The sequence below is a fragment of the Oryx dammah genome, unplaced genomic scaffold (genome assembly GCF_014754425.2).
Source record: "Oryx dammah isolate SB20612 unplaced genomic scaffold, SCBI_Odam_1.1 HiC_scaffold_23, whole genome shotgun sequence".
NCBI classification, from domain to species: domain Eukaryota; kingdom Metazoa; phylum Chordata; class Mammalia; order Artiodactyla; family Bovidae; genus Oryx; species Oryx dammah.
In genome coordinates, this window is record NW_024070207.1 from 82,196,456 (window position 1) to 82,210,706 (window position 14,251).

A 14,251-nucleotide genomic window follows, 5' to 3' on the forward strand; every position below is an offset into this window, starting at 1 on the left:
GGAAAAATAATAGCTTTATAACAGAGATGCTATGTAGCCCAACATGTCACCTGGTCTTTAGCTTCCAAGGCTTGGGTGAGAAAACCTGTTGGCAACAGAGGAATGAGGATATGGGGACCGCCCACCTCTCCTTTAGGATGTGCCATGCCCACCACCTGGGCTGTCCTCTCCCATTCCTTTCTCATTATTTCACTAATATTAACATACTCACACACCTCCAGACTTATGCTGCTCTCTCTGGCAAATGCCTTTCTTTCCCGGGCTTATTCCTACTTACCCTTCAAGACTCAGCTAAAGGAGCAGTTCCAGAAATGCTCACCTGACCCCTCTCCCCTGCCCCAAGTTGAGTTTTCCCTTTCTTTGCACCCCCACACATTCTGTGCTTCCTTCTGGGCCTGCACTTATGTTGTATTGGCGTTATCCCCCCAGGCTGTCTACTTCTGAAAGTCTTGTCCGGCTCTGCCCAATATGGTAGCTAGTATCCACATGTGGCTGTTTGCATTTTTAAAAATTCAGTTGTTCAGTTGCAACTAGCCACATTTCAAGTGCTCAGCAGCCAAATGTGGCTAGGGGTTACCATAGTGAACAGCACAGGTATAGGACATTTCTATCATCACAGAAAGACTTCTAGGCTACCACTGGTCTAGGGTAAAGACAAGAACTCCATGAGATTCTAGGACCTTTGTCTTTCGTTATGTGTCATCCCTCTTCATCCACATCTCCAAAAAGATTGGCAGTAAAACATCTGAGGATGGCCAATTAACTCTTTGTCTTCAGGTCCTCAGGGAAATAGAGAGGTGAGGAGCCAACGTCTGGATGGTGAGCTTCCAGGGAGAGGGCGAGGGTGGGGCAGGGACAGCCCAGTTCTGGGACTGCAGGGAGGAAGGGAGGAGGAGGAGAAGATAGGAGAGAGCTCAGAGAAGCACGAGGAGGCTCCAGAGGGGCCTGAAAGCTTGCAGGTCGCATCAATCAGTAAATCAACCAATGCAAAGATACTTTAAGATTTAGCTTAGAAAGAACTATTAATTCAAATCAACAGAAAGTTTAGTGTCATCTGTGCTATGCCAAGTGCTGTGCTGGTCAATGCTCTGGACAGAGGTGATTCAGATCAGTGTCACGCCTGTGCCAGTTATGGTCTAGTGGGGAAGATAGATACTGATGTGAGGGATCCCAGAGAATGTGATCAAGGGCACACTTTGTGAGGCATGGGTTCTCGGTGGATTCATGTCGATCTATGCCAAAACCAATACAGAATTGTAAAGTAAAAATTAAAAATAAATAAATAAATTTAAAAAAAAAATGAAGAAAAAAAAAAAAGACCATCTCTTAAGAGTGAGAAAACCATCAGGGATGTGGGGGGAGTACATCTTTCAGGGAGAAGGCACAGGTAAAATACTGAGTTTGGAAATTACATACAGGTCTTTTCAGGAAATGTTGAGTGGATGACCAAAGTGTAGATGAGAAATGAGTGGATTACAGAGATTGTTCCAAAGTCAAGGCAAAGGGTTTGCACTTTTTTCCATAGGCAGCCGAGAACAGCTGACTGTGTGTCTGGCAAGGGGCAGGTATTTCACTCCCATCTATTAACAATTGCCCTGCAAGATTATTGTCCCTATTTCATCAAAGGCAACAGTCAAGTCTGCTGCTGCTGCTAAGTCTTTTCAGTCGTCTCCGGCTCTGTGCGACCCCATAGACGGCAGCCCACCAGGCTCCCCCGTCCCTGGGATTCTCCAGGCAAGAACACTGGAGTGTGTTGCCATTTCCTTCTCCAATGCATGCAAATGAAAAGTGAAAGTGAAGTCGCTCAGTCGTGTCCGACTCTTAGCGACCCCATGGACTGCAGCCTACCAGGCTCCTCCATCCATGGGATTTTCCAGGCAAGAGTACTGGAGTGGGGTGCCATTGCCTTCTCCACAGTCAAGTCTGACTGACTGCTAAAAGCTGAGCTTTGGGAAGAGGAAAACAAGCATCAGGCTGAAGGTGGGAGAAGTGGGAACAATCAAAGGTAGTTCAGCCTGGTCCACCAGAGAAGAAACAAAAAGTCTGATTGGATTTGATTCTGGACCAAATGCTCACATGGCTCCAGCTGCTGCTTTTGTTTAAATGTGCATGTGAGGAAGAAAACAAAGACATTGATCCCAGCTGCTTAAGAGTGGGGCCATCCATAAGGTGGAGGAAATAAGGCCTCAGAAAAAAATGTGGGGTCATCCAAACTGCTCCCTCTTAGTGGCCATTTTACACTCTAAGAAAGTCCCCCAAATATTTACTGATTGCTGCTTCCAGGGACCCTGCTGACCCTAACCAAGAGCCAGCATCCCCCATTGCTCCTAGGCTCTGCTGAGCCCAGGACATGATCAGTGGTGCTGGAAACATGTCCATTTCATAGGGACGCAGCTTTGGGGACTGGAAAAGAGCCTGGACTAGAAATCAGGATCCTCCATCTGGACTTGGGAAAGACCCTCCCCTTCTCTGGGCCTGACCCCTCCTCAGTAAACTAAAGGGAGCCCTGCTATTTGTCATCTAACATCCCAAGTACATACACAGAGTTCTTATGATGAATGTATCTAGCCTTGGCTTCCTGGCCCAGGTAACCCTCCACCCACACCCTCAAGGACAGAAATGCGGCCTGCTGTGGAGAAGTGGGGAGGGCTCCAGGACAAAGCCAGGCCAGTCCCAGGAAGGGTGAGAATAGATGCCACGGGCATAGAGGAAGTATGCAACCTATGAAAGGAAGGGAAGAGAACTAACTTGCTGAGCACCTACTCTATGCCGGCTGCTGGACACTCATTACCTCATGCCGTCATCACAACCCCATGTGGCAATGGCTTATCACCCCAAGTTTTCAACTGAGGAAACCGAGACTCAGAGAGGTTGCCTTTCCCAAGTGCACTAGGAAGGGAAAGCCCCAGGATTTGAACTGGATCCACTCTAAAGCCCAGACCCTTGCCACTCCATTATGCAAACTGTTAAATGAAACAAACAGGAAAACCTCCCTCACCCCCCACCTCCCATCCAACCAAAGCCTCTCACCCACCCAGTTGTCTGAGCTTTTACCATCAGCGCCTCACCTCCCTGGGCTAAGGCCTCTCTCCCAGGGGCTCCACCATGGCGGAGGGGGCACAAGTAGGAGGCAGAGGCGGGAGGTGAGCACAAGGTCTTTTATGAGGCATCAAATATACATTCTTATATACAAGGAGGAGAAAAGACAATGCCTAAACCCCAGGTCCTCTCCATACAGCCCCTCCCGCTGCTGCCCTCCCCCACCCCCAAACCCCAGGGTCCCTGGCCCTTCATACAGCCAGGGTCTGTCTGTCTGTTTGTACTGCAGCCCATGATGGAGAGGGGAGAGGGAGGCAGGAGCTGAGAAAGGAGCTGGATATGCAGGGCAAGAAGAGGAACTGGGGCTTGTAAAAAATATATTTATAATAAATAAACAGGGCTGTAAAGGGGCTGGAGGGGCAGCAGAGAGTTTGACGGACAGAAGGACTCAGGCATCCTGGCTCCCAGCTCCCACTCTGATGGCTTCAATGTCTGCCTCAGGAAGGACATCTTGGGCTCATGGTGGCCCTCTGGGAGCCCCTCTCCCCAGGGCTGACGCTGGGTGCCCTGCCCCAGCGGGGTATGTGTGGGCAGTATCTGTAAAGTGCACTGTCTTCAGCTGTAGGTGGGGTAGGTGTGAGGGAATGGGGGGCATGCAATATGGGTGAGGGAGGGCTGCGCCCTTCTCATCCCAGACCTCAGCCCCCCTGCCCCAAACCTGTCTGAACTTTGATCAGGATAAGAACATTGCAAGGAAAGGCAAGGTCCTGAAGCTGAAGAGGTCTGGGCTGGGGCCCACTAGACAGAGAGCAGAGATCGGCTACAAAGAGGAAGCACTGCCCCACCTGGGGACCAGCATATATGGGGGCCCACTCACCGAGTGCACTGACACCCCACATCCTCCAGCAGGTGGAGAGACACCTGGAAGTGTATGGCCAGGCCCTGAGGTCAGAGAGAGGGCCGAGACAGCTGGGGTTTGGCCACAACACTGCAGAGCCCCCTCCTAGCTCCACTTGGCCAGAGGTGCCCTGGGGAAGCCTTCACCCTCATTGCTCTCAACGCCTGCCCTTCCCTACCAGCCAGAGCTGACGGGGAGCTCACACTGGCCCAGAGGTCTGAGGCCACCCAACTAGACCTCTGGGGAAAGGGAGGGGGGAGGGTGAAGAGAGGGCAAAAGAGGACGAGGATCTCTGAAAGGTCCTCACCACTCCCCAGAGTTCAAGAGCCCTGCATACAGGCTGCAAGTGGCAAGGAGTCTCAACTCTGGAAGGAAACCCCGAGGAGACTGTTGGGGGTTAGAGGAGGGGTCCCGAGGCAGGGAAGAAGTGAGGAGGAGGACATTTCTATGTGCATGTGTATTTTGGAGAAACTGAGGAAGCAGAGAGCTCTCTGGCAGATTCCCCAGACCTTCCCAGTCCCCAGCTCGCACACTCCACTCATCAGACCACGGTGCTGATCCGGCTTGGCTTGGCCTTGGGGTTTGCAGTGGGTGGGTTGGCCGTGCCGGGGGGCCCAGAGGCGTGCAGTGGGCCGTGGGGGGAGGTGGGTGGCAGGGGCGAGTGTGGGGTGTGGGGTGAGGGTGGGGGCAGGGGTGGGTAGGAGGGGTGGGGTGGGATGGGTGAGTGCGGTGACAACGGTGACTGGGGGTGGTGGGGGTGGGAGTAGGAGCCCCCTGGTGGCCGAGATCCAGGGCCCCCAGCGGCCCCCGCTGCTGGCATCATCTGTGGGTGGTGGCTGAAGATGAAGTGCTTGGGGCCCTGTTTGTGGGCTGGAGGGTGCTGGGGGGCAGGACTGTACAGGGGCAAGGGGGAGGTGGGCTGGTGCAGGGGGTGGCGGCCGTGTGGAGCAAACTGAGGGTGTCCTCCGGCCCCCCGTCTGGGAGCTCTGCCTGGCCGGCCCAAGGTATAGTGCTGGGGGCCTGGGACTGGGCCATGGGCATGGAAGTGGCGATGCGGCCCCACAGGAGGAGCTGAAGCGGGAGGTGGTGGAATGGAGCCCAGCTGCGGCAGGGGCGGGGGCTGCTGAGGCGGTGGGGGGAGAGGGGGTTGCTGGGGTGGCAGGTAGGGCGGCGGGGCCGGGCCTGGTCCTTGGCAATACTGGGCATGCAGGGCCTGGAGCTTGGACTGCCCATCAGGCAGCACCCCCAGGCCACCGTGGCTGTGACCGTGGTGGTGGTGGTGGTGGTGGTGGTGGGTGGAAGAAGCAGATGAAGAGGAGGCAGAGGCCTGGCCTGTTGGTGGTGGTGGCATCTGGAAGGGCCCCTTGCCACGCTTGCTTCCAAATAGGGAGCCCAGGAAGGATGAGGAGTTGGAGACGGGCCTCTGGCTCTTGTACTCCTCTGGCGGCGGGGGTGGGGGTGGAGGTGGCATCCTCTGGTGAGGGCGTGGACTGCTAATAACAGACCCCTGGAAGGGGGGAGGGGTGGAAGTCAGGCCGGTCTAGATGTCCTAAACCCCCAACCCTAAGCCCCAACCCCCTGGTCCCTGGGGGCTGGAGAGACAGGACCCCCCTCCATGGCATAATGGAAACCAAGTCACAGTCCTGTACTTGTACATGGAGCGCCCCCAGCTTGCAGAGCTCTGCTGTCACATCCACTATCTCATCTGAGCTTCAGCTGGGAGAGGAAGATTTAGCAGTACCTCCTCCTCATCCCCATTTTGCAGGCAGGGAGCATGTTAGGCCCAGAGAGACAGAGTGACTTGGTCAGGCTCAAAGAGCAGGACTTGGAAGTAAGAGCTTCTCTCGGCCCAACTCCAAGAGCATCACTACTTGGAGTCGGCCCTGGGGTTGAGAAGGGGCTCGGGAGAGTGGAAGACAGACTGAGAGACAGGCAGAGTGAGGACAGACAGAGTTGAGGACAGATTGAGAGAGTGGTTGGCTGGGAGAGGCAGCCGCAGGGTTCCCGGCAGGGAAGAGGGGAAAGCAACAGGTCCCCTCCTCCTCTGGGGCGCCAGAGTGGCAGGGCAGGGCTCATGCAGAGAGTGGGGCAGGAGCTGGCACTTACTTCGATGGTGCTGTCCAGCGATCCCACGCTGTTACGCCGCCCCCGCTTCCCTGCGCCCACAAGCAAGGAGCCCAGCGTCAGAGCAGCAACCCCCCCTCCCCACCCGGCTGGGCTCCAGAGCTGGGCACCAGGTCTGGGCCCCTCCCAGGGACAGACACCCCTATTCCCTTTCCCCCGTTGGAGAGGGGGAGGTCGGGAGGAGGAGAGGTAAAGAAGGAGGAGTGAGAGGAGGAAAAGATGGAGGAGGAGGAGGAAAGGTGGTGCCTGAGAGACAGAAGAGGAAAGAGAGGAGAGGTGGAGCAGCGAAACAGAAGGGCTGAGACTGTGGTCCCATTCGCACTCCCTGGCCCAAACCCTGGGCTCCGCCTGTGCTGACCCAGCTCCCAGGTCCCCTGTGGCATGGCACCTAGGACTCTGGATGAAGGCAGGATGCGTGCACGTGTGGTGAGTGCAAGGAAGGCTGGCAGTCAGTGATAGGAAGCGAAGAGGACACCCAGTCCCACAGCTCCCCAGCCAGGGCAGGGGCCCCGGGAGACTTGCCTGCATCTGAGAGGTCTCGCAGGGAACTGCTGAGTGCACCCCGTTTGAGCCCATCGCCTGCCCCATAAGTGTCCTCCAGGCTGCTTCGGGCCAGTGTGCCGTTCACTGAGTCCTTGGCCCCTCCGGGCTGTGAGGTGTTAGGCCGCATCATACCTTTCTGCTTTTCCAGCTCCGCTGGGTGGTGGTGGGGGAGACAGGGAGCAAAGGTCAGAGACAGGAGTGAGAGGCCAGCTGACTGACCCCAGCCCTCTACGGGCCTTCCCCTTCCTCACCTGCTATGTCCTCAGGCCTCCTGCTTCGCCCCCCGGACAGCCGTACCCTCAGCTACATCTCCTAAGTGCTGCAGCACCCAGCCCGTCTCGCACCATCTCCTCTGGCTCCTCTCCCCTTGCTTCTCCCTCCCCTGTCTGGTCTCCCAAACCACCCCCACCTTTCAAAACAGAGCTTTACAGTGGCTGCTGTGTTCCCAGGAGGGGCAGGAAGGCCCTTCGAGCCTATGGTGAAGGACATTCATTCCAGAGCCCACTCCATTCTCAGATACCTTGCTCCAGAGCAGAGGGCTCCTGGAGGGACAGGAGTAGGAAACCAACGGAAATCAAATTCTCTATTATGTGCCAGCCGTGTGCTGGGTGCTATGCTTACTCAATCTCTCTCAATCCTTATACCAGTTCAGAGGTACGTATTAGCAGCCACAGAGAATCCGAGAAGTCACAGAGCTTGCCCAGCGCAAGTCTGGAAGTGAGGTTGCTGACATTGTGGAAGCAGGTCTGCCTAAGTCCAGAGTCTATGTTCTCCGGCCTTACACTCCCGCCTCCCTGCGGAGGTCATGGAGACTTCTGTCGATCACCCATCCCTCCTCCTGGCATGCTCAGCCTCTCTCTGAATGTCCCCAGGGCCTCAAGGATCTGGTGAGCTGAATGAATGACCTTGCCTTGCTGAAGAGAACAGAAGACCCCAGAACTGTGAAGGCCTCACTGAGGAGCTGTCCACCACATCTCTTTCTCTGTCTGTTTGTCTATCTGCCTGCCTTTCTCATTAACACCATATTACTTAACCTGGAGGAAAAAACTTAGAGGACATTGGGAGGAATGAGATGCAATCACTATTTTCTATTACATATGATCAGAATGACTTGATGTGGCCCCTGAAGGCCAGGAGGATGGGTCATCAGGACTCAGTTCAGGAGCGAGAATGTGGGGAGAGGAAAGGAGAGGCTGGGAAGGGGAGTAACATCAGTTGGACACTAACAATATTCAACACTCATGTCCTGTGAACACGTAGGACACATCCTCCGCCTTATCTCATTGAATCTTCACAACTCTGTGAAGATTTCACCACCCCAGTTTCATGTATGAAGAAACTGGGGCTCAGAGAGTCAGGTACCTTTCCCCAGTTTACCCAGATAATAAGTAGCATACCTGGCATCTGAAACTAGAGTCCTACCTCCAATACCCTGCTTCTTCTCCCTGCTGCCTTTCAATAGAAGGAAGTGCTGGCTCATAATTAGGGCTTGAAATAATAATGAGGTTGAGAGGTAATGAGCCTCTTGTCACTGAAGGTATTCAAGCAGAGGCTGAAGGGTTCCTGGAATGAGGGTAGGAAGTTTGGACAAGCTAACCCCCAACTCTGAATTTCTCAGAATACAAGATTCTTAGTGTCTGCAAGGCAATGTATTAGGAGTCGGGGAAGGAGATGTGGCTGGGTTACTCACACTCCACACGGTATTTTTCCATCTCCTGCACCTCAGCGATGGATTCTCGGAGGTCAGATGTGAAGCGCAGCCGGTCCTGGAGGCTGGGGGCATTGAAGATGATGAGGACTTTGCGCTCCCCACCAGGTACTGCAGACAGCAACTTGATCCCAAACTGGTAATCTGTGGGGAAGGGGAAGGTCAGGCAACTCTGAGGCAAGGTGGCTCATATGTGAAATAACTTTTCTCATGTCCATTTCTGACCCCGCTTCTTCTCTGCATGAGCATCATCAGCGGGCCCCCTTTGCTTCAAAGCCCCCAGACTCCTGGTAGTCATGGTACTCCCTACGCCCCAGGATGGAACTCTGGCTATTCTCTAGAACCCCTTCCTTCACCCCTCTGGCACTACTCACATTGCTTCTGCTAGCCAGAAGCCACCCATCAAAGCTCCTCTGGCTTAGTCATTCAATGTGTGGCGTGATTACCATCACTTAAGCCCATCAGAAAATATACATGCTGCAGTTCTCTGCAAGATTATGAGCTCCCCAGGGCACAGACCCAAGTCATACTCCACCCTGGCCTGCCTTCCATCCTGGGACCAAGGAAGTGCTTTGGAGACCTCAGCCCTGTTGTAAAGGATTCCCAAAACTGGAGGCTAGTGTGGAGGAAGGATGAGCATGAGGGCCATGGCAAAGACTCTTGGGATGCTGGGATCCAAGAAGGGACTCACATGAATTCTGGAAGAGCTGCATCTGCATTTCCACGAGGGGAAAGGACTGACGGAAACTGTATGTCACCAAGATCTTCTTCTTCTGGAAAATTTTGGTGACCTTTGGCAGGGGTGGGAAAAAGACAAGAGGCAGGGTTTGGGGTGGGGACTTTCCCATGGCATCTATTGCTTGTTACTGCCTACCCCACACCCCCCATACCACCACTAACAGACATATACACACAAACACACATACCCACAAGTTGGGGGAGAATTGAAGCTTGGTGGAGCAGAACAGAAGAGATGGGAGAGAAATGCAAGTTCCTGATATAATGATGGTGTGCAACAGGCATTCACAATTTTTATAGGAACTAACTGAATGCTGCTCCCCCCAGGAAGCCTCTTCTAATACCGCACATAGAGTCCCCCTCCCACCATTTTCTGAGCTTCTAGAGTGCTAGTTCAGTGCCTTTCGCCATTAGGCTTGAGGAAAGTGCTATGAGTGTGTGATTGCTGGACTGGAAACACCAAGAGGAGTCTGGTTCTCGTCTATCTTGCCCACCTGGGCCAGACCCAGTGCACACTGGAAATCTTCAATAAACCAATGTGTAGAGTTAATGAGTCTTCTTCTCAACAACCCAAGGTCTTTATCAAGTACTCGGGTGTTCTAGACTCAGCTAACATGAGTTGGAAACATCTCAGACCATCTGCAAGTGGCATTTAAAAGCACATTATTTGATTTCAGGATGGTTACGGTACACACTTATGCAAAGCATCTTTTTAGCCCTTTGGATTGTGAGAGAACAAGGACTGAGTCTCCCTCATCTCTGGGAACCCAGTGCCTAGTATGGGGCTGGGCACCCACAGGTGTCAGTGCACGATGGATGGTGAAACATTTACTCAATACCCATGTGGGCGAGGCCCTCCTCTGGGTTAGGCTAGTCCACATCTGACGTGTTATTTCACCCCCATGACAACCCTGAGCTGGGGATTAGCTCCACTTCACAGAAGAGGAAATAAAACCTCAGAGAGGGCACCGGAGGAGCTTCATCTAAAGCAGCAATTCTCAACTAGAGGTGACTTTGCCCCCTAGAGGACATTTTTAGTTTGAGTGCTACTGCTATCGAGTAGGTAGAAACCAGGGGTGCCGCTAAACATGCTACAATGCACAGGACAGCTCTCGCACAGAGTATCTCACATCCGCCCCAGATGTCAATAGTCCCGAGGCTGAGAGACCCACTCTAAAGGAGAGAACATCAAGGGAGGACAGGTCACTGTCCTCAAACCCCTGAGGAGCTGTCTAAGAGCAGAGGGAGAACACTCATTCTCTGGGATCCCAAGGGTTGAGTGAAGATTATTGTAGGAAACCCATTGGGAGACAGATTCTAGCAGTCAGAGCTGTCCAAACAGAAAACTGGCTCCCTTGGAGGAAGGCAGCCTTCTGTGCCACACTCATGCAAGCAGAGGACCATGCGGGAATCTGGCTCTTGCCTGGGATAAGAGGTTGGACAGGACCCTGAAGTTTCCTTCCCATCTGCAGAGTCCTAAGTGTCCCAGTTCTAAAAGACGTATGTCTACACTGGTGATAAGCTCAGTTTTAAGAATTACTTCAAGCATCCCAACCACCAACCTACTGGGCTATAAAGGTGGGCGTGGACTTTTTCTACCACTTCCCAGATTGTAAGCCTGTTATCTGCCTTGGTCCTCACCTTTTCTGTCCGCCTGTGGCTGTCACTACCTCCAAATGGATCCTCCAAATGGTGAAGTAAAGGAGGGGCAGAGGCACCCAGATCACCTGGCAGAGCTGCTTACCCACCACACCTCCACCTACCAGTGTTAATGGTTTATACCCCACCCAGAGTCCAAGCTCACCACTTCCCTCCTTCTCCCCTCGATGAGCATACCACAAGGAGATCGTTGAAGAGGAAGACCTCCCGCTGATGCAACCCTAGCCTCTGTGGGCGGTTTGGATCTGGCACCTCATAGAGCTGGCAGCAGCAAACCAGTCGACGGTGAGGAAGAGATAGGACCTAAATGGGCATGAAGAAATAGGTGTCCGCAAGGCCAGCCCACCAGCTTCAGGCATCTTAACATTAACTGCAAGAGTAAGTTCACTTCTGGTATATATCACTGTCACTCTGATACAAGGAATCTAAGCAACTAAGCCTAGGCTTATCTTTGTCCCTGCAGTTCCCTTTGTCTGGAATGCTTTCCTTGCTCAGCTCCCTATGGCCACATTCTACCACTCCTCCAAACCCCAGTTCCAGTGTTCTCTTTTCCAAAAAGCCATTCCTCATCTCACTGGGCTGAAAATGACCTCTCCCTCCCATGTGCTCCCCCTAAATTAACCTAACTATAAGGTGGAGGTATTGAGTTTTTGTCTGACACCTCCCCACTCTGGTCTGTGCTTCCAAGGACAGAGACCGTATCTTATTCGTACCTGTATCCCCAGTGCCAACTGAAATGCTAGGCTCAGTGGAAAGGCATCTGTAAATGTTTGTTGACTAAAAGACTAGAGTGTGTTTGTGGCTTCAGTCATCAGCTAACTATTATCTTGACTGCTCACTTGGGATGGACCAGCCAAACCAGAGGTGAGAAGCATGTTAATATTTACACAGCATCTACGATGTGCCTTGCCATGCGCCAGATCCATTCCCAAAGAGCATCCCACTCAAGCTGCCCCACCACTCCTGAGGAATGCATCACCACCCACTCCATTCGGCAGTTGGGGGGAGCCTGGGGCTCAGAGGGGCATGGACCCACCTCCCCAACCTTGTCCCTTCTTCAGCCTCCCAGGGCACTTACCGGTTTCTTGCCTACGATCATGCGTTCCACGGCCTGCACCTGGGACACGTGGTCATCGTTGGTCCGCAGCTCGCGCCCCTGGATGCGCTGGTAAATGCCCACCAGGAGGTCTCGGGGGATGTCTTCACCGTTGTCAACCCCTGGCGGAAGGAATACACAGGAGTATATAGTATACATGTGGGGAGTGGGTGGCAAGAATTCTCCACAACCCCCCATACCCAGGGGTGGGCCGTAACGATGGCCAGGACTGGAAGGAACAGCCACCCTTGGTCCCTTGGCCCGATCAGGCCAGCAGAGTCAGTTGCTTTCTTCCCCAGGACGGGAATTTTGTCTAACAACTCAGAGCACAGTGTGATTAAAACAATGACACTTTCTTGGCCTTTCTAACTAACAAAAATAATGTTAAATGATAATATCCAGTGTTAGTAAGAGTTCATGGAAGCAGGCATATATACTAACATAACTGTTTTGGAAGGTAATTTGGCAAGCCTAACTATTCAGTGATTCCTCTTCTAGGAACCCACTGTAAGGAATTACTCAGAAATATGTGCAAAGATATATGTATAAGTGCAGCTTATGGTAAAATTTTCAAACAATCTAAGTTCAACAGCCAAGGACTACTGAAGTAAAGCTGAATATATCCATTTCATAAAATAATTTATAGCTGTTAAAAATTTGATATTTATTTTTAAAAATCATAAGAAAATTCCTATAGCAAGTGAAAAAAAAGGCAAGATAATAAATTGCTTGTACAACCTGATCTTAACTGTATAGTTACACTTGTTGCTGTTGTTTAGTCACTGCTGCTACTGCTGCTAAGTCACTTCAGTTGTATCTGACTCTGTGCGACCCCATAGATGGCAGCCCACCAGGCTCCCCCGTCCCTGGGATTCTTCAGGCAAGAACACCAGAGTGGGTTGCCATTTCCTTCTCCAGTGCATGAAAGTGAAAAGTGAAAGTGAAGTCCCTCAGTCGTGTCCGACTCTTAGCGACCCCATGGACTGCAGCCTTCCAGGCTCCTCCACCCATGGGATTTTCCAGGCAAGAGTACTGGAGTGGGGTGCCATTGCCTTCTCCCTGTTTAGTCACTAAGTCAAATAAATGGAGAGATATTCCATTTTCATGAACTGTTGTTGCTGTTACTGTGTATTCTCTAAGTTGTGTCTCATTCTTTCACAACCCCATGGACTGCAGCCCACCAGGTTCCTCTGTCCGTGGGGTTCTCCAAGCAAGAATACTGGAGTGTGTTGCCAGTTCCTTCTCCAGATGATCTTTCCCAACTCAGTGATCAAACCTGAATCTCCTGCATTACAGGCAGATTCTTTTCCACTGAGCCACTGGGGGAGCCCATAGTTACATGTGCATAGGAAAAAAAGACTAGAATACACCAAAATATCAACCATGGTTGCCTCTAGGGGACAGAATTTTGGATGGTTAAACTTTTTAATAACTTCTATATTTCCAAAATTTTTGGAATGAACAGGAATTCATTTGCTTATTTATTTAATAATTTGAGGGTGAAGATATACACATATACAATATAGGTGTATTGTACAATATATGTACATATATAAATAATACATTGTACATATACAATATATGTACATATATAAATATATACATTGTATATATACAATGTGTACATATATAAATATATACATTGCATATATACAATATATGTGTACACATAAAATATGTACGTGTGTATATGTATACACACGTACATATACACACATATATACATACACACAGACAAGGAGGGGAGAGGGAGAATGGATGAAATGAGTGAATGAACGAATAAATGACTAATGGCAGGATCCTGGCAGAGAGCTCCAGATGGCCTCTGGTCTGTCTTACTCCCTCCTTTGAAGTCTACCATCCTTCTGATTGTCTGGTGAGCAAAACCCACTTACTCCTCTAACAAAAATCTTCTGCTAAAGAAAATGTTTTCTCCTTAGGAAATGCCAAGCCTCCTCCTTGGACACCAGGTACTAAACGAACAGCCTTCATCACACTGCCTTTTTACCTCAGCAATCAGACAGCTTAAGAGCCCAAAGATGCAAACCCCTGACAGTTAGCAAATCTGTCTTGTCTGTTTGTTTTTCCTCAATTATACTTCCCTCTTTCGTTTCTGTTTAAATAATCCTAACATCTGTGCCATTTCTAGTAGGCTGCTCTTTGGTGAGAGGCAGGGCTTGACATCAATACAATAAACCAAGAAAAAAAAGTCAAGGGAACACCTTTCATCTGGCACATCAAGGCCCCTGGAAACTGGTTCTAACTGACCTTCCTAACTCGATTGTCTGCCTCCTCTCGATTGTTCTCCAAACAACTTTGTTTTCCTACCTCTGTGCCTTTGTTATTCTTACTGCTAGGTAAGCCTCCTCTATCACTGTTTGGTCATATTATCCCTCTTCCCTGAGCTCTGCATATACTTTTGGCCTGTCTGACATCACAGTTGTTT

General features: G+C 51.4%; 1 protein-coding gene across 5 annotated transcripts in view; it reads right to left on the reverse strand.

The window, feature by feature from the left end:
* Positions 1 to 3,143: 3,143 nt before the first annotated feature.
* IQSEC2 (IQ motif and Sec7 domain ArfGEF 2) overlaps positions 3,144 to 14,251 on the reverse strand; it is a 77,211-nt gene continuing 66,103 nt past the window's right edge. For all 5 annotated transcript variants that reach the window (XM_040266020.1, XM_040266019.1, XM_040266023.1 and 2 more), the window contains 7 exons: positions 11,788 to 11,927; positions 10,887 to 11,012; positions 9,004 to 9,103; positions 8,295 to 8,456; positions 6,584 to 6,757; positions 6,044 to 6,093; positions 3,144 to 5,444 (listed from right to left, as the gene is read on the reverse strand). In XM_040266020.1, the coding sequence (XP_040121954.1) occupies positions 4,479 to 5,444; positions 6,044 to 6,093; positions 6,584 to 6,757; positions 8,295 to 8,456; positions 9,004 to 9,103; positions 10,887 to 11,012; positions 11,788 to 11,927 (1,718 nt within the window). In that variant the 3' untranslated portion in view covers positions 3,144 to 4,478. The remainder of the gene's footprint in view (positions 5,445 to 6,043; positions 6,094 to 6,583; positions 6,758 to 8,294; positions 8,457 to 9,003; positions 9,104 to 10,886; positions 11,013 to 11,787; positions 11,928 to 14,251) is intronic.